The sequence below is a fragment of the Mesoplodon bidens genome, assembly GCF_964165515.1.
Source record: "Mesoplodon bidens genome assembly, chromosome: 19".
Classification (NCBI taxonomy): Eukaryota; Metazoa; Chordata; class Mammalia; order Artiodactyla; family Ziphiidae; genus Mesoplodon; species Mesoplodon bidens.
In genome coordinates, this window is record NC_138179.1 from 23,252,083 (window position 1) to 23,272,510 (window position 20,428).

Genomic DNA, 20,428 nt, shown 5'->3' on the forward strand with positions numbered 1-20,428 from the left:
GTATCAGCAGCCAAGAAAAATCTCACCTTAACTATTCTAATACCTCTGGGAACCACAGAAAAAACACCCACAACGTTTATGGGGAAATGCCAAGGAAAGCAGATCCCTCCTCATTCAAGAAGTAAAGAGCAAAACAAACAAACAAATGAACAAAAGAACAACAAACACACACACCAGGTCTAAGAAGAATCTATGAAATTAAAGATCAAAAGCATTCAACAGATGAAAGAATATGTAGCCATTAAAAAGTATGACTGGGGACCTCCCTGGCGGTCCAGTAGTTGACACTCCACGCCTCCAGTGTGGAAGGCGCGGGTTCAATCCTTGGTCAGGGAACTGAGATCCCACATGTGGCACAGCATGGCCAAAAAAAAAAAAAAAGTATGACTGAAATCTATATTTGTTAACATAGAAAGATACCCATCATAATTTATTAAAAAAAAAGAGGGCTTCCCTGGTGGCGCAGTGGTTGAGAGTCCGCCTGCCAATGCAGGGGACACAGGTTTGTGCCCCGGTCTGGGAAGATCCCACATGCCGCAAAGTGGCTGGGCCCGTGAGCCATGGCCGCTGAGCCTGCGTGTCCGGAGCCTGTGCTCCGCAACAGGAGAGGCCACAACAGTGAGAGGCCCACGTACCGCAAAAAAAAAAAGAAAAAGAAATCAAGTCATAAAAAGAAGTGTCATCCACATAGAGAAGAAACAACCTAGGACCTAAAGACATCAAAACATCAAGGGTAATTATCTCTAAGTAGTGGGATTTCTTAATACTTTATAAGAAAACTATTACTTTCATAATCAGAAGAAATTTCCCATTACGATAATTTAACAGAAGCTTTCCAAAGCATAGAAAAGGATGGAAAGCCTAATTCATATTTTAAGCTAACACAACCCTGGTAATAAGTGCTGACAGAGATAACAGAAAAAAAGAAACTACTTGCCAATCTCCCTTAAGGTTATAAATGTAAAAGTCTTTAAAAATTTTTAGCAAAGCAAATTCAGAATTACATTAAAAATGATAATATACCATCACCAAGTAGAATTTATCTGAGTAATTTAAGAATAGTTTGATGTTAGAAAATCTAATAATAAAGCTAACAGTGTTAATTACTAAAAACAGACTAAGCATATGATTAATACAGCATGGGAGAAATTAATTAAAAACATAACAAAAACAAAGAAAACTAAAAATCAGTCAGTGCTGCCTTAACTACAATATTATTTAACTTTGGTCTAGAAGTTCTAACCAACATGATAAGACAAGTTAAAGAAATACATAAGGGCTGGAAAGAAGGAAATGAAATTATCATTATTTGCAGACTGATAATAGTCTGTTTGGGAAAGTTAGGAGGATCACCTAAAAGATGACTAGAAACATAAAGAATTCAGGATGGTGATCAATCACAAAATGAAAAAATCTAGGGCATTCCTAAATTCAAGTAATAGGGAGAACTTTCAAAAATTATTTTAAAACATCATTAACAATATCAACAAAATCTAAAAAATATCTAGCACAGTGCCTGGTGTATAGTAACTGCAGGAAATACTGCTGATGGAATGAGTGAAAGGAAACACGCAATACTGCAAAAATGTAAATGCTCCCCAGTTTAGTCTATAAATATACTACACATCTACCCAAAATCCTATTTGGAGTCCTTTTATTGGAGAGGAGGTGGTAACTGAGGCACAGCACAAAATTCTTTTTAATAAAGCTATGCAAAATTGCTCTAAAAGGAGGATAAATGAAGGGACATATAGAAAGATCACGGATATGTGTAACAAAGGGGGCCTTAAACAATTAGATATTAAATCTTTACAAAAAACTACAAGAGTATGATGCTGGCAGTTACCAATGGCTTCGTTAGTGCAACAGAACAGAAGGTCCAGAAACAGTGCAGTTGTGTAAGAACTTAGTGAATAAAATATAGACTATTTCATATTTGGGGGGATTAATAATTTAGCAAATGGGAAAAAAATTAGATGCCTACAATACACGAAATAAATTTCAAATATTATAAAGATTTATGAGTTTTAAAAAAGATAAAAAAGAGGAGAAAAGCTTAATGAAAATTTAGATAATAAGGCAAAGTACTTCTATAATCCCTGGGTGTGAAAGGCCTTTCTAAGCAGTATCTCCCCTTCTCCTATAAGAAAAGGCCATAAATAAAAATAGTGATAATTTCAAATAAAAATTTTCAAAAGTGTATATATATATTTTAAAGTCATTTATAAAATCAAAATCCAAATTAATAGAAAAAATATTTGTACCAAATATGCCAGATCAAAGCTTAATCAAAGCTTAGTTAACATATATATAAGGAACACTTGGAGATTAAGAAATAATAAGCTAGGCTAAGGACATGTATGTAACAGGCAATTCATAAAGAACTAAATACAAACATCCAATAAATATATGAAAAGACTTTCAATGGCATAAGTGATTTTAAGAATGGATATTAAACTCTTGTATACTTTCACCTAACAGAGAAAGATTTTTTTTTTAAGTGAATCAGAATTGGTGTAGAAATGTGACTCTGAGACATTTTCAAAATGCTTAAATTTTATACAACCTAAAGCCAGAAATCCTACATTGCAGAATTTATTCTAACCTGGGCAATAATTCAGCCATACTGAAAACTCATTTTTATAATTAGAAACAATCTAACAGTCCAAGAAGATGATACTGGTTAAATGGATCAGGGATCTAAATGTAAAAAAATGAAACCATACATTTGCTAGAAGAAAACATAAATAAATTCCTTTATAACCTACAACTAGCAAAAGCTATGAGTGAAAATACAGAAGCAATTAAAAATTGATAGTCAACTTCATTTAAAAAAAACTAAAACTTTCACATGACAGAAGCTACCATAAGCAAAGTCAAGCAACAAATGATAAAGGAGAGGAAATAATTACAATATATCACAAAGAGCTAATCTCCCTAATATATGGGGAGCTCTTAAACATTAAAAAGACCAACAATCCAATAGAAAAAATGGGCAAAAGATAAGAAGTTAGTTTACAGAATATATACATAGTGTTTAAGAATGTGAAAACACATACTTCACTTGATTCAGAGTATGAAAAACGCAAATTTAAAACTACACTGGAAGGTAAGGGAGAGGTACAGACTTCCAGTTATAAAGTAAGTCAAGGTGATGTAATGTACAGCATAGGGAATATAGTCAATAATATTGTAACAACTTCATATGGTAACAGATGGTAACTAGACTTACCTGATGATCATTTTGTAATGTACAGAAATATCAAATCACTATGCTGTACACCCAAAACTAATATAATATTGTAAGTCAATTATGCTTCAATTAAAAAAATGAAGAAAATAAAACTACACTAAAATATTTTATCTCACTTATCAGATTGGCAAAAATTCAGAAAATTGACAACGCCCTCTGCTGGCCAGGCTGTGAAGCCAAAGGTGACAACTCCTGTGGAGGGGAATTTGGCAACAGGTAAAAAAAAAATCACATATGCCCTGGTTCTGAGAATTCACCCTTAAAAGAACCTCCACAAATACAAAAAAAAAAAAAAATCACAAAGCTATTTATTGCAGCATTATTCATAACAGCAAAAGACTGGAAACACTCTAAATGCCCATTCTTAGGAGACAGGTTAATGAACTAGAGTATACACAATGGAGGACTATAAGGCCCTAAGAAAAAATGAGAAGATCTCAGTGAATTAAGATCTCTATGATATATTATCAAGTGAAAAGAGCAAGATACAAAAGAGTAACTTTTGTGTCAAAGGAACAGAAATGAGAACACACACACACACACACACACACACACACACCTGAATGCCTATTTCTGCAAGAAGTCACACAGGAAGAATAAATGAGAAATTTTAAAAAAAGGTTACCTCTAAGAAGCAGGTGAAGAAGGCATGGAAAAGAGTGGGATGTGGACAAGACTTTGAGTATACCGTTGTATATAATATTGACTTTTGAACTATGTAAATGTTCTACATATTAAAAATTATATCAGCAAGGGTAGGGAAGAAAAGCAAACCCTGAAAATGAATATCAATAGATACAAAGGAGAGCATAAGACAGAAAAAAAAGAAACAATTCTAATAGCTTTAGAACAGAATAACCTCAGCATCCTTTGGGGGATATTCTAAATTAAAAATAATAATAATAAAGACTCAAACTTTACTTATTGTTTGTAGTGGCCCTTGTGTAATGATTCTGAAACTATTTTCTATAAACTCTAAGAGAAACCAAATGAGCAAAAACATATCAATGCTTCTGGAAACCTGGGTTCTCACTGCGGGAGAAGGAAGGAAAATACTAATTTAGAATGGGGAAGTTACAAAGAAACCTGTGAATGTTGGATTAGAATCAAAAGTATTGGCATGGACTCATGGTTTTCTAAAACCATATTTCCTCGCCAAATCCCACCATTGTTTTTTACAGCCCACAAGCGAAGGATGATTTTTTACATTTTTAAATGTAAAATGTAAAAAACCAAAAAAGTCTATTATTCTTTTGTCGAGAATGGGTACTCAATGAGGTGAGAACTTGGCCTCTTGTCCTGCAAAGCCTGACAGATTTACCATCTGGGGGAAAGTGTACCAAGCTTGGAACTACACTATGAAATTGTTAGAAACTTTTTAAGGTAAAGTAGGAGAAATTATAGAGATGCCATGCTTCATTTAGTCCTAGTGATTAAATAACTATTAACTGATTGGTTGTAATGTCAATTCGACATGTGTAAGCATAAAGGCCATTATACACACACACACACACATACACACAGAGTCAGAAAGGGGAGGGTTTTCAGACCTCAGAGCTCAAACAAATCATTTGAAGTACTCATTCCTGGTCTTACCTTGGTTGTATTTTCACCATTTCTTTCATACTGATTTCGCTGTTGAATTTTCTCAGCAATCTCTTGTGCAATTTGGCAGGTAGAATCGTAGGTGGAGAACCTGCAGCAAAGTCAAAAAGGGAGAAAAATGTTGAAGGTTCTTTAAAGGAAATTTCTGCATAATCTAAGCTTCAGTTTGTAATTCTAGTCAAAAATGCAAACAGGAAGAGGATGATAATTGTAACAGTAATGGCAACAGGGGTTGAACGGTACTTAGTACAGGCTGGGCTCAATTCTCAAAGTTTCCTTTGTAATAACTCACTTACTCCACACAAGAACACTGGGAGGTGGGTCACCATCCCCATCATACACGTGAGAAAATCAGGCACAAAGAGGTAGAGTGACTTGCCCTGTGGGTACCACCAGCTGCAAACCAAGGCTGCCTGGCCCTGAGCCTCTGCTCCTAGCCACTGTGCTATCTGGCCGCTGATAAAGCATACAGATTCGTTCATTCACAAAACATTCAGCAAACATTTCTGGAGGGCCGCCTCTGTGCTGAGCACTGCTCCAGGCACTGGAGAATAGAGCAGGGAACAAAATGGACGAAGTCCCTGCTTTCAAGGAGTTTAGTGAAGGGAGAAAGGCATCAAACAAACCAAAACATAGTATGTCAGGTGTTGCTTGGGCTAAGAAGGAAAATAAAGCAGGATAAAGGGATGGAGAGTGACAGGCCAGGTGAGCAGCTATTTGGGGAAGAGCTACACAGATCAGCAGGTAACACGATGCTCTGCGGTCAAAGGACACACACCCACCTGACACCTAAGCTTACCAGAATTCTCTCAAAGCAGGTCCTGAGCTTCTATTTCTTATTCAATAGTGTTGGGGGTTTTGAAGGATTCACAATCAATCCCCAATAGTCCCTTATATTTTCCTTCACTTACAGCCTTTTTACTTTTTATCTGTTTTACAGAAAATACTTAAGTGTGTACACACATTTCATCTCTCCTAAAGGGCAGGGACTATAAATATACGACAAACCTATTTTCCAGGAGTGCCCAGTAAAAAATATTAAAATCTGCTGTTTAGGGGCTTCCCTGGTGATGCAGTGGTTGAGAGTCTGCCTGCTGATGCAGGGGACACGGGTTCGTGCCCCGGTCCAGGAAGATCCCACATGCCGCGGAGCGGCTAGGCCCATGAGCCATGGCCGCTGAGCCTGCGCGTCCGGAGCCTGTGCTCTGCAATGGGAGAGGCCACAACAGCGAGAGGCCCGCGTACCACAAAAAAAAAAAAAAAAAAATCTGCTGTTTAACCTAATGTTAAACACCAAGGGGGGAAAGCCACGCGGGGGTGGGGATGGTGGTGTGCTGAATTGGGAGATTTGGACTGACATGTACACACTGATGTGTATAAAATTGATAACTAATAACAACCTGCTGTATAAAAAAATAAGTAAAATTAAATTAAAAAAATTTTTTTTAACTAATACTAAACTTTCTTTGGGTTATTTGTATGGAAATATGTTAATATAAATGTTTCAGACATTACATGAAATTCCTAAAAATCTTATATGTTCTGGTATAATGTTATAAGTCATAATTCTAGTTATTACTTTAAAATGTATATCTCAGAAATAACTAAATTTCCTTGTCAATTGCATTATTATGAACTTTCATCAAATCTTTAACCGTGGTCATTTTTAAGTCTTTTGTCATTTACAGACAGTTCTGGGTGTACTCTGATGCTTTTGCAAAAATGTTCCTATAAAAGGGTTTCATCTTCAAGGAATTCATGGAAAAGACTCTGACAAGTACAGGTTTCTGGTAACTGACTATACTGCTGAACTGAATGAATAAGCATTTTCAGAACTCTAATGGAAAACTGGTGAATTCATAAAAGTGCTAACAAAAGATCAAGATGAAAAAAGAATTAATTACATGGGACTGAGTGAACTGATGAGGATGATTATAATTTTTGTGGCTTTCTGTTTGAATTAAAAAAAATGTGATGTAAATTTATGTAAAAAGAACTTAATGTAAAACAATGCCACTCTTCTCACTTATTTTCTCTTGTTTTGGAAAATATAGATATTTTCTGTTAAAAACGTGATTTATGCTGACATGTAATAGGTTGATTATTGTTATTATAAATGAATTAATAAATATTTTTAAGTTTCAAAAAAATATTAAAATCTGCTGTTTAACCTAATGTTCCAATTTTTGTTGGAAAAAATAAGCAATCCATTTCTTAAAATCTCTGAATTCCCACATATCACTTGAACAATGAGGGGACCTGGCAAATGTCTTTGAATGAAGGAAAAATAAACAATCTCTAGTCGTTTCCCTTACGAGTCTTACTACAGTAATTATAGCTGTGGCTAACAACTGAGTACCTGATCTGGGCCAGGTCCTATGTTAAGAGCTGTACATTTTAAATTTAATAAGGATCCAATGAGATAGTGTAACCGAGCAGGACCCTGTGGGGCCTTCCTGGAACAGACCCCCATCCCCTTGTCCTCCTCTTGCCCTCTTGTCTATAGAAAAGCTTTAGTCTCCTAGGGCTTCCCTGAGTTCCAAAGAGTAAATTTAATCAGAGAAGTGAGAAGCAGGAAAACAGTCAAGCAAAACAAAATAATAATAGTTTAGCCATTAAAGTCAAGGACCTTTGGTTACTCCTCAAGGGCTGTAGATAATATTCTGAGCCGTGTCCTTTGAGCTGCTTTGCAGATACCGAAACCCCCGCTGGGTGGGAGAAGTTAACTGTATGCTGCCCAAAAGGCACGTAGACCCCAGACCAACTGGAACCAGAAAGTGACTCCCAATTGCCCCTCCACCAACCAATCAGAAGAGTGTCCACGAGCTGATCACAACCCCACAACGCCCCTCCCTCACCCTGTCTTTAAAATCCTTTCCCTGAAGGCCGCCAGGGAATTCGGATGTTTTGAGCACTAGCTCTAGACTCCTTGCTTGGTGCTCTGCGATAAATGCTGCACTTTCCTTCATCACAACCTGGTATCAGTAGATTGGCTTTACTGCATGCGGGCGAGTCAACCCAAGTCCGGTTCGCTAACAGTAGGATCCTTGGCAACTCACCACTATAATCTAAAGTAGCATCATTCATATACATATATTCATGCATACCAAAAGAGAGCAGGTGATATAAGACAATACACAATTAAGAAAGTAGGAGGGGAGACTTCCCTGGTGGTCCAGGGGTTGAGAATCCGCCTTCCAACGCAGGCGATGCGGGTGCGACCCCTGGTCAGGAAACTAAGATCCCACATGCCGTGGGGAAACTAAGCCCGTGGGCCACAACTAAGACCTGACACAGCCAAAAATAAATACATAAATATTAAAAAAAAAAGAAAGGAAAAGAAAGTAGAAGGGAGGCTGATAAGAAAAATTGGGTCCTGGTCCCAGCTTTGCCACATTTTCCCCTTTTTCCCTCCATATTGTCATCTATGAAAAGAGGTTCTGAGGTCTGGCTCTGTGGTCCCAGACCACACGTATGAAAATCAATAACAAGGTACAACACACCTCCTGCCAAACGCGGAGTATAAATGGCAAGTGCATATTTCTGGAGTTCGGAAATGAGAGAAATTACTGTTGGCCGAGACAGATCTGATAAGGCTGGGCCAAGAGGTTACACCTTGGGCTGAACCACAAGGTCAAAGCAGGCTTCTCATTCCAACAAGAGGGAGGAGCACATTCTAGACTAGGTGAGAGGCACAGGGAGCAAGCAAAGATGGAAGGGAGGGTAAGAGCCTGGCACGGTGGGCTGAGTGGTGGTCCTGGGTAGGAGGGTAAAGTATAAAATGGTAGAGATGAGTCGAAGCTAGTTTCTGCAAGAGCCTTGAACAGCAGAACAAGGTTTGACTCTTAGCAGAGAATCTGAGAGGTGTAGGGGATACTTGTACACATAGAGTGAGGCCTGGAAGAGGTTACATGAAACGCTGATGGCCAAAACCCCAGATGTCTTGCTCCTAATCCTCACGTTCTCAGTTGAGCTCTAAAACAGCATTTCTGAAGCTTTGCTACATAGTTGAATCACCAGAGAAGACTTAAAAAAAAAAAATCCTGGCTCCTACCCCAGGCATCATTCTGACCGAATCACCAGAGAAGACTTAAAAAAAAAAATCCTGGCTCTTACCCCAGGCATCATTCTGATTGAATTGGCAGGGGGTTTGACCTGGACGTGAGGAGTTGTAAAGCTCCCCAGGTGATTCCAATCTGTAGCAAAGCTTGAGAACAACTGGCCTAGTGGTAATGGGCAACCTCATGATGGAATCAAGCACACAGGTACCTAAAATACTAGTTTAGGAAAAGTAACCTGAACTCCACGTACATAAATCACTGGGGGGATGAGAGAAGAATGGCAAGAGACCAGTAGAAGACTTCTCCAGCTATTCAACGCAGTAACCAGCCACCAATATTTACTCTCTGTAAGCCCTAAGGCTATAAAGGATTGGACTATGGCAGAAAAGAAAAAAAAAATACTGGAGATTAGTGAATAATCTGGTAGGAAGAGTGAGGAAAAAGTAGATGATTAGAGTACTTAGGCCTAAGTGACTAAGAGGATGGTGATGCCATGACAGAGGCTGTGGAACTGGAACAGAGAGAAAAAAGTGGTAAAGCTGATTAACTTTAGCAAAGAACTCATTCAGAGACAGTCACCACTGGCTACTTCTATTACACAGTGAGCTTACCACTGGCTTTGATATGCCATTAAAATAGTAAGAGCCATATTCCATTTCTGAACAGTAGAACACTACTCAGGAGTAAAGCATCACTGAGCTATGCTATTTCAATAGTAGGAGAGCAAAGCTGTAGTCAAGTCTGTTTTATAGATTTTTCAAAGTCCTATTCCATACTCCTTTCCTGCTCCCGTGATCAGCAACCTACTTTGCAAGGAAGCTGACCTAGCACAGCACAGTCCCTCATTGTTTCACTTTCAACAAATGAGAAAGCTGCTGAGTCAAACTACTTGAGAGGAACAGGAAAAATTATCAGCGCTTTTTCAACATTACCTGTGGAAGAGGCCTAGGGTTCAGTGATAGCTTCTACCAACCTAAATGGATACCCTGGGGCCTCTACCTTATTTCTAAGCTTTATTTCCTACCTTATGTGTAAAATGAGGGAGTTAGCTTCCAGGAAGTGGAGGGCAACTTAGCCCTTGGACCCAGTAGTTCCACTTCTAGGGAGTGAGCCAAGGAAATAAGAGATGGAACAAAAGGGCAGTCTTTGTAATTAAAAAAAAAAAAAGCCAAAAAATCCCTCACATTTTTTAAAGGGTACAAAGAGGTGAATGATTAAATCATAGTGCATTATGGTCATTCATATGATGCACTATTAAGCACCATTAAAATGGTGTTTTCAGGGCTTCCCTGGTGGCACAGTGGTTGAGAGTCCGCCTGTCGATGCAGGGGATACGGGTTCATGCCCCGGTCCGGGAAGATCCCACATGCCGCGGAGCGATTGGGCCGGTGAGTCATGGCCGCTGAGCCTGCGTGTCCGGAGCCTGTACTCCGCAACGGGAGAGGTCACAACAGTGAGAGGCCCGCGTACCGCAAAAAAAAAAAAAAAAAAAAAAAAATTGTGTTTTCAGTGAGTATTTAATGATACGGAGGAATGTTCCCTGTTTTGTAAAATATATAGGGGTGTGTGTGTATATATATACACACACACACATATATTATACAAAGTAATAAATTCATTTTAAAAATCAACGGTGCCAGGTTTCCCTGGTGGCGCAGTGGTTGAGAATCCGCCTGTCAGTGCAGGGGACACGGGTTCGAGCCCTGGTCCGCGAAGATCCCACATGCCACGGAGCAACTAAGCCCGTGCACCACAACTACTGAGCCTGCGCTCTAGGGCCCACGAGCCACAACTACTGAAGCCCGCGCGCCTAGAGCCCGTGCTCTGCAACAAGAGAAGCCACCGCAGTGAGAAGCCCGCGAGTAGCCCCCACTCGCCACAACCAGAGAAAAGCCCACGTGCAGCAAAAAAGAAAGCGCAGCCCAAAATAAATAAATTAATTAAAAAAAATCAACAGTGGCAATTATTCTAAATGATAAGAGTTAAAGATGGGGTTTTTTTCCTCTGCAAATATTCAATATTTTCTAAATTTTCTATTGGGGTGTTAAAATTAGGTGAAAAAAATTAGTGTTAAATCAATTAAGTCATTGGCCCAGATAATCTAGATCCCAGGTAGATTAACTTTGATCTTGCAAAGTTAATCTCTTAATATCCAGACTATCTGCAACTTAAACAATAAACTATGTTAAAAGTACTAATATGACATATTCTCCAAAAGAACTGTGTTGAGCTATAGCATTTTAAATTAGTAAACAAAAAGCTCAAGTCCAATACGCTATAGGAATAGGTTCCTCGTATCAGAACTTGTGTCTTTCATCATTCAGTCCTTGGGACTTAACTGTTGAATAAAAGACCCTTATCACCTATTGTTTTACTGCAGAAGTTGCTGCCGTAGAAACAGTCTTCGTGGTACTAAAATACCTTATCAACGGCATAATTTCCCTCCCAGATTCCTATAAGTTTTTTGAAGGGCCCACAAGATCTAGATGCTAGCGCCAACTGGTTACTAACTCGCTGATAACCATGAATTCTGAACCTCAGTTTCTCCACTTGGGAAATAAGGAGGTTCACCAGATACACTGGCGTTCCACAAAAAGGTCACTCCGACTTCACTTTCGCAGGAGTCCAGGGAAGACTGCATCAGCCGTCTCCGCAACCACGATGGGCGGGAATCCGGGAGATGCAGCCAAGAAGGGCTAAAGGAATGCTCAGAGATTCGGCACTGGAACTCAGCTCCCCAGGGGTCCGCCGCGTCTCCCGCCCCGGCCACCCCTGTCAGGACCGAGGGTGTCGGGATGCGGCAGAGCCCAGCCCCTCAACCCCCGCCCTCGGCAGCAGGGGAAGGGGCCTTGCTCCCCCTCCCCTCATCCCGAAAGGCCTCCAGCCCTAATGCCTAGCGATCGCCCGCTCCCCAGCAGCACGGCCACCCCAGGGACGGTCCGCGTGCAGCCTCCCTCATCCCGAGCTCACCAGGGGTCCGGGGCCATGGTGCAGTCTCCACCCACTCCTCGGACACTTCCTGCTCGCAACAGCTGACTACGGCGGCCCGCGCGGCTCACACACCGCGGCTCGACCGGTGCGCGACCGGAACCAGGAGTTTGCACAGTGAATATACATACCCCAAGGCCTCCAAACTGTGATGAAGAAAGGAAAGCGCTCCCCCGGGGAACTGTAGGTTGGAGCAATCGGGTCCCACCAAGAGACGCGAACAGTTGGGTGCAATTAAAATAAAATTGTTTATGAACAAAATCTAAGCATTTTCCCCAGGTAGGTGGGAGCCCCTCAAGACCTCTAGCAGTTACTTAAAATTTTATCCTGCTTAAAACAGAAACAAACAAACAAACAAAAAATCGATTGTGGTGATAGTTGCACAACTATATAAATTTACTAAAGCCCACTTTAAGTAAATTCTATATTTAATTTATACCTCAGTATAGTTAAAAAAAACTTTTTGTCCTGCTTTAAACAAGGGACCCAAAGAAGTATCAATTATATATTGTCTTACAGCAGCATTCCCATCAGAGGCAATCCTTTATGTTTAATTTTTAAATGCCATTAGGTGCTTGATTATATAGTTACCCCAAAGGTCACAGACTCTTTACATGGGACAGCAGGGAATTAGTTCTGTGCATTTAGTGCCCCTTAAATTTCCAGAGAAATACTAGAAGGTAAAAAGAACCGCTCTTTCCATTTGCAAGAGAGCAAAAGGACTCGAACTCCTTCGGCTGGGTTTCAGCGCAGGCGTTGATCTGGTGCGCATGCGCAAGTCCGTTACCATAACGGCCGGAAGACGCTGCATCTCTGGAGGCTGAGAGGAACGTGAGCGGAGTCTCCGGGTGATGGAGACCCAAACTTCGCCCAAGGATGAGGTGGCTGAGGTGGCCAAGCTGGAGCTTGAGGCCGTGATCGGATTCAATGGTGAGACCTCAAGCATGTCTGGGTTGGGCGGTTTAGGAACCCCCAGGGACGCGTAGTGCAAACAGGGAGAGTGAGACCCCAGGTAGCACCTGGAAGGCGGCTTGGGACGCTGGCATGAGCGAAGCACTGGGGACCCAGAGAGCCTCTCCCCCCCAAAAATCTTAGAGAGTCACATCCTCACTCCAAGCCTCAAAGAATGGGATGGGTTTTGCCAGGACCTAAAAGGAACGAAATGCCTCCTCCTCCTTAAGGGTAAGTAAGTGTGACTTGAAAGCCTTCTCCCACTAGTCAGCTCTCCCCTGGCTCTAAGCCCCACACAACCCGCAATACTGCCTGCCCCTCAGTAACCACCTACAGAATCCGTGTAGGCCCCTGAGACCAACTACCTTCTAAAGTCCCAGCTGATGTACTGATGAGAAGGGGCTGGCGGGGGAGGGGGTATTCTAATGGTGAGGATTTCAGTCCACGACAGAAGGCGAAGAGGACGCCAGGGGGAGCTGGAGACGAGAGATGCTTTGGTCAGAGGAGGCCTGGTTGTTCTGCCTAAATCTGACTTATGACCCCCTCCTATTTGCAACATGACGGGGGGAAATGCTGTTTGGTTTTCTGAGAAGGATGAAAACAAGCAATGGATTGCATTTTTTTAAAAGCAAACTTTTTATGGCTGAATAATATTCCATTGTATATATGTGCCACATCTTCTTTATCCATTCATCTGTCGATGGACTATTACTGAGCCACAAAAAGAAATGAAATTGAGTTATTTGTACTGAGGTGGATGGACCTAGAGTCTGTCATACAGAGTGAGGTAAGTCAGAAAGAGAGAAACAAATACCGTATGCTAACGCACATATATGGAATCTAAAAAAAAAATGGTACTGATGAACCTTGTGGCAGGGCAGGAATAAAGAAGTAGACATAGAGAATGGATTTGAGGACACGGCGGGGAGGGGAAGCTGGGGCGAAGTGAGAGGAGCATTGACATATGTACACGACCGAATGTAAAATAGATAGCTAGTGGGAAGCAGCAGCATAGCACAGGGAGATCAGCTCTGTGCTTTGCAATGACTTAGAGTTGTGGGATAGGGAGGGTGGGAGGGATGCTCAAGAGAGGGGATATATGTATGCATACGGCTGATTGACTTTGTTGTACAACAGAAACTAACACAGTATTGTGAAGCAATTATACTCCAATAAAGATCTATTTTTTCTAAAAAAAGCAAACTTAAAAAAAAGTGCACTGTGATGTCTGAAATCTTTAAAATTGTGGTAATGTAGACACAGAACAATCAATGGTTAAAGCGTTAGCACATTCTAGGACTTGGCTCTTGAGTCTTCATTTTAGGTTAACAGTCTCTGATAGAAAGTGGGCATTTAGTGCATCCGAGATACTGGCCATCTTTAGAGCTGATCACCAGGTCATTGGTAAAGGATGTGGGTGACCTGCTATGAGGGCAAAGGGTCACAATGGTGACCAGCAGAGAGCCCTGCTACTGAATTCATGATGTTTTGTGGCACTCAAAGACCAAATATATGGTCAATTATACCTCAGTGTCTCCCATGGCAATTATCTCGGCCTTTTAAAATTGAATAAAATTAATTGAATTGTTTTTACCTTCTTGATTTTGTGACAATTTATATTTTTTCATAGAGTCAAATATGCATTTATCTAGAACTACTGTATGCCAAATAGTATGCTGTGCACTGAGAATACAGTGCAATACAGGGGTAAGTCCATAGCCATACTTAAGAACAAGAATTTAGAAAATTGGAAAAATACAGTGAAACTGAAAAAAAATCAGCCATCATTGCATTTCCTAAAGATATCACTGTTAAACTTTTGGTATGATCCTTTCAAATATACATTGACATATAAATTTTTTTCACAAAAGTGGTCTCATGCTGATATATTCTCTTATAATCAGATTTTTTTCCACCTAGGATGCCATGCAAATCTTTCCTTAGCAGTAAATATACTCTATGCCATAATTTTAATATATTTTAATATAATATTCTGCTGCATAGATAGGCCCCAATTTATTTAACCAGTCCTGTTTTTAAAAATTTAGTATAACTTACCTTTTTTGCATTTATTTTTAAATGCTACAAAGAACACCTGCACAGCTAAATCTTTTAACTCTTTAACTTTTTCCTTGGGATAAATTCTGAGTACATCTTAAAGATTTTTGATGTATCCTCCAAATGCCATACAAAATGCATACCAAAAAGACATATATGCGAATGGTTATAGTAGCATTATTTCAAATAGCTAAAAACCACAACCAAAATGTCCATCAAAAGTAGAAAGGGGCCTCCCTGGTGGCGCAGTGGCTGAGAGTCCGCCTGCCGATGCAGGGGATACGGGTTCGTGCCCCGGTCTGGGAGGATCCCATATGCCGCGGAGCGGCTGGGCCCGTGAGCCATGGCCGCTGGGCCTGCGCATCCGGAGCCTGTGCTCCGCAACGGGAGAGGCCACAACAGTGAGAGGCCCGCATACCGCAAAAAGAAAAAAAAAAAAAAAAAAAAAAAAGTAGAAAGGACCAGGGCTTCCCTGGTGGCGCAGTGGTTGAGAGTCCGCCTGCCGATGCAGGGGACGCGGGTTCGTGCCCCCGTCTGGGAAGATCCCACATGCCGCGGAGTGGCTGGGTCCGTGAGCCATGGCCGCTGAGCCTGCGCGTCTGGAGCCTGTGCTCCGCAACGGGAGAGGCCACAACAGTGAGAGGCCCGCATACCGCAAAAAAGAAAAAAAAAAAAAAAAAAAAAAAAAAAAAAAGTAGAAAGGACCAATAAATTGGTATATTCATAGAATGGATTATTCTGAAGCAATGAAAAAGAATGAACTACATACAGAGGGCAGAAAAATCTGTCCGCGGTTGGCAGAACACACGGATGCCCAGGGCCGACTGTAGTACACACTTCTATGTAAGGAACCCGCGCATCCGCGTGTTTTGGTATCCGCGGGGGTCCTGGAGCCAATCTTCCACCGATGCAGAGGGACCGCTGTAGTGCTACACGCAACAATGTGGATAGATTTCACAAAGAATGTTGAATGAAAAAAGCCAGATGTGACAGAATACGTACTGTACAGTGTAATTCCATTCATATAAAGTTCTAAGATGAGGAAAATTAATTTACAGGAATAGAAGTCCAAACAGCAATTACCTTTGGGGAGATGTAGCCTGGGAGAAGGCAGATGGGAAATGTCTGGGGTGTGGTTATAATCGGCTTCTTGATCTGGGCTGTAGTTATATTGGTTCGTTGGTAAAAAGTGACTGAGTTTCCCGTAATTTTGCCTTCAATGCAACACGTTTACGTAAAAAGGCTCTACTACTTGTCAGAAAATAACCAAAGTTTTATGAAAGTGTGGGCTTCTATTCTAGGTTTGAATGGGGTCAAAGGTTAATTCAAGCCGTCTTTTTTTTTTTTTTTTGGCTGCATTGGGTCTTCCTTGCTGCACGCCAGCTTTCTCTAGTTGTGGTCAGCGGGTGCTACTTTTCATCGTGGTGCGTGTGGGCTTCTCACTGCTCTGGCTTCTCTTGTTGCGGGTTGCGGAGCCGGGCTCTAGGCGTGCGGGCTTCAGTAGTTGTGGCACGTGGGCTCAGTAGCCGTGGCTTGAGGGCTCTAGAGCGCAGGCTCAGTAGTTGTGGTGCTCAGACTTAGTTTCTCCGCGGCATGTGGGATCTTCCTGGACCAGAGCTGGAGCCCGTGTCCCCTGCACTGGCAGGCAGATTCTTAACCACTGCACCACCAGGGAAGCCCTCAAGTAGTCTTTAAAGTTGGGTAGGAGTCGGTGGGTAAATATCCCAGGGAACAGATATAGGGTGAGCCAAGGAGGAAGGGGGAGAGTGTGGGGTCAGTTGGGGAATGGCAAATACCTGGCTGGCTTCAGTGTCATGGACTGGCAGGATAATACAGTAAAGAGAGCCTGGGATTCAATTTTGGGGGCCTTAAACACCAGGTAATGGAGTTTAGTAGCTCTCACATGGAAACAAATCAGAAGCAAAAGCAAAGCCCCTTTTATCATGGTGACACTAGAACTCATTGTAGAGTTACATTATAGTTTATGAGTTTTAACTTGAGGGTGTAAATATGTAAGTGTGCTTGAATCTTCCAGCTACTATACTTTTTTTTTTTTTTTTTGGCGGTACGCGGGCCTCTCCCTGTTGTGGCCTCTCCCAATGCGGAGCACAGGCTCCGGACGCACAGGCTCACGGGGCCAGCCGCTCCACGGCACGTGGGATCTTCCCAACCAGTGCACGAACCCGTGTCCCCTGCATCGGCAGGCGGACTCTCAACCACTGCACCACCAGGGAAGCCCCTCAGCTACTATACATTTTAAGTTCTCTCTCCTATAACACTGTCTGCTTCTTTCTCCCTCTAGAGAGACAACCATTATCCTGAAGTTAGTGTACCCTTCCCAGCTATGTTTTAAAATTTCACTATATATGTAAAATAGTAAATATACTATATGTGATATACTATATATAAATTTTATATGTTTATGTGTTCTTATATTTTATAATCTTTTAAAAAGATTAATCTTCTGTTTTATTGCACATTTGACACCAGCTTTTTTTTCACCCAACATTACTTGGGTGATGATTTAATTTGCTTTAAATATCTATTTCCCTGTTGATGGGCTTTTCATTCATTTACACCTTTTTACTAATATAAACAACGGCACAGTGAATACCTTTGTACATGGCCCATAAGCACAATTGCAAGTATTTCTCTAGGTTATATACTGAAGGGTAGATCTCGGTCCTAGGATACGTACATATTCAACAATACTCAATACGGACACATTTTCCAAAGCAATTCTACCAATTTACCCTCCCGTTAAGCAGTCTGTGAGTGTTCCCTTTGCTGCACATCACTAATGCTTGGTATTGTCCGCCTACTTAATTTTAGCCATTAGGATGGAAATGAAATGGTATCTCGTTTGGGATATAATTTGCATTTCCCTGGTTACTTGTGCAGCTAGCTGCATATCTTTCTATGTGTTTTCTGGCTTTTGAGTTTCCTCCATCATAAATTGCCTCTTCATAGCCTTTGCTCATTTTTCTGTCGGGCAGTTTGTGTTTTTCTTATTGCTTCATGGAAGTTCTTTGTATATTCTGCTGGGTATGATTCTCTGTCTGTTATTACAGACATTGCAAATATCTTCTCCTGGTTTGGGTTTTCTTTTCATTTAGTCTTTTGTCATTAGTTTTTAATTTTTAATTTTTTTTTTTTGGCTGTGCCGCGCAGCTTTAGGTATCTCAGTTCCCTGACCAGGGATTGAACCCGGGCCACGGCAGTGAAAGCCCAGAATTCTAACCACTAGGCCACCAGGGAACTCCCAGGAAGTTTGTGATTTTTAACATAACTGGATGCACACATTGGCCTTCTCTGTTAGGATTTGCTCTTTTGTGTCATGTTCAAGTCATTTCCTACAACTTGTATGTACATTAAGTCTTGTTTTTCACATTTAGGTCCGTGATCTATCTGGAATATATTGTTTGTGGATGGTGTGAAGTAGGGATCTGATTTTACTTTTACCATATGGCCAGTCATATGATTGTTTATAAGGAGGCTGCAATGAGAAAAACTAAGTGTACATTTCACAAGGACAAGATCACCCCCAGACACAAACCTTAGTATTATGAGAACTTACTGCATAAAAAAAGGAACGATGATCACAATTAAAGTGAAAGAAATCATTTATTCAATTAATATATTTGGCCGTTTGAAGAAAAAAAATCTGTTTAGCTACTGGAATCACATTATGCATCAAACTAAATTCCAGAGGGAGTTAAATATAAAAGCTGAGTTCATTAAGGACCAGAAAACTATATTAATAAATATCTGTGACTCTTTTGATGGGGAAGGAAATAGCAATAAAAAAAAGATGTTAGGGCTTCCCTGGTGGCGCAGTGGTTGAGAGTCCGCCTGCCGATGCAGGGGACACGGGTTCGTGCCCCGGTCTGGGAGGATCCCACATGCCGCGGAGTGGCTGGGCCCGTGAGCCATGGCCGCTGAGCCTGCGTGTCCAGAGCCTGTGCTCCGCAACGGGAGAGGCCACAACAGCGAGAGGCCCGTGTACCGCAAGAAAAAAAAAAAAAAAAAAAGATGTTAAACTACCAAGAAGTAAACAAAATAAACGTGTGAGACCTTTATGAAGAAATATTAGAAATGCCGCCAGGGAACATAAAAGGAGACTTCATGGAAAAACATACCCTGCTTTTAGAAAGGAAATATAATGTATTATTATAAAAATTATTTTTCCTTAAATTAATCTATACATTTAATGCCACTCCCCTAAATACAAACATCAGTTTTTCAAGTACTCAAGCTGACTTTCAAGGGTATATTGTAACATAAATATGAAGAATAACCAAAACAATTCTGACCAAAGATGAGTAATAAGGGAGGACTCATGTCTATTTCATATTAGAACATATTACAAAGATTTATAATTGTTGAGATGGTTCTTGGCAAATATCTGGAGGATTGGGGTCTCACTATGAGAAGTCCTGGGATTCTTCAGCCTGCCAGAGACTTAGAACGAAAACCCCAATTTTTATCTTTACCAAACTTCTGCCCAAGGCAGTGAATTCACGTTCTCCCTATGGCTGTGCACTCACCCAGACAGGCTTCTCCTGCTTCATGTGCTCTGTGCTTATCAGAATTACAAACACTGGACCTAGGTCTGAAGTGAGGTTCCTGGACCAGCATCAGCAACATCAGCATCACTTGGGGGCTTGTCAGAAATGCAGTATCTCGGCCCCTCCCAAGACCTAAAATCAGAATCTGCATTTTAACCGGGGGCCCCTGGGGACTTTTATGCACCTTAAAGTTTGAGAAGCTTATATATTATTAGCCCAACCTTCTTGTTAGTGGAATAAAATGATGTATCACCCCTCCCTGATACACACACACACACACCACACACACACACACACACACACACATTCTAGTTGAACTAAGGCTTATTTCAAAAGCGTTCTTTTGTGCTCAATTAAAATAAAAACCACCAGCCACTTCTGCCCCTGACTTATTTTTTTATTTTTTACTCTTATTTTTAATCTCTCTTTTAGGACATGTCCCCACTGGTCTAAAATGCCATCCCGACCAGGAGCATCTGGTTTACCCTCTGGGTTGCACCATCCTCATTCAGGCACTAACTACTCAGGAACAGAATTTCCTACATGGTCATGGCAACAATGTCTCCTGTGTGACCATCTCCAAGAGCGGAGTTTACATTGCTTCCGGACAAGTCACATTCATGGGCTTCAAGGTGAATACACTGACAAACCATTCACTCTGAGTAGATTTCGCAGTGCCTCCCAAGAAAAACTGCCCACTTCAGAATAGCTCTGTGCTACCCTGTTTATACCCTTCCTCCTCTTCCTTTGACCTCTCTCGCAACTCATCTTCACCCTATCAGGCGGAGAGCGGAGCAACCTGGTGGTTTTATAGCCGAGTTTGCGACTTGTGACCAGTAATGCTCAGAAACAAATGTCCCTGCTTACAACTGTTTCCATGTTGTTGCTGTCATGTTTGTAAGACCTGCCGTAATTTCTGGAAAAGTGACGAATGATTATTTCTC

The 20,428-nt window shown here is 41.1% G+C and overlaps 2 protein-coding genes across 5 annotated transcripts in view; one reads left to right on the plus strand and one right to left on the minus strand.

Annotated features, from left to right (window-relative positions):
- STX8 (syntaxin 8) overlaps window positions 1–11,962 on the minus strand; it is a 250,742-nt gene extending 238,780 nt beyond the window's left edge. Inside the window, exons 1-2 of one of the 3 annotated variants that reach the window (XM_081219278.1) lie at window positions 11,890–11,962; window positions 4,850–4,949 (exon numbers count right to left, since the gene is read on the minus strand). In XM_081219278.1, the coding sequence (XP_081075404.1) occupies window positions 4,850–4,949; window positions 11,890–11,906 (117 nt within the window). In that variant the 5' untranslated portion in view covers window positions 11,907–11,962. Of the gene's footprint in view, window positions 1–4,849; window positions 4,950–5,866; window positions 5,882–11,889 lie in introns of those variants that run through there. The other 2 variants (XM_081219280.1, XM_081219279.1) reach the window with 2 other exon arrangements.
- A 737-nt stretch (window positions 11,963–12,699) lies between these two features.
- Window positions 12,700–20,428, plus strand: part of CFAP52 (cilia and flagella associated protein 52) — a 39,750-nt gene continuing 32,021 nt past the window's right edge. For both annotated transcript variants that reach the window (XM_081219324.1, XM_081219325.1), the window contains exons 1-2: window positions 12,700–12,837; window positions 19,917–20,116. In XM_081219324.1, the coding sequence (XP_081075450.1) occupies window positions 12,759–12,837; window positions 19,917–20,116 (279 nt within the window). In that variant the 5' untranslated portion in view covers window positions 12,700–12,758. The remainder of the gene's footprint in view (window positions 12,838–19,916; window positions 20,117–20,428) is intronic.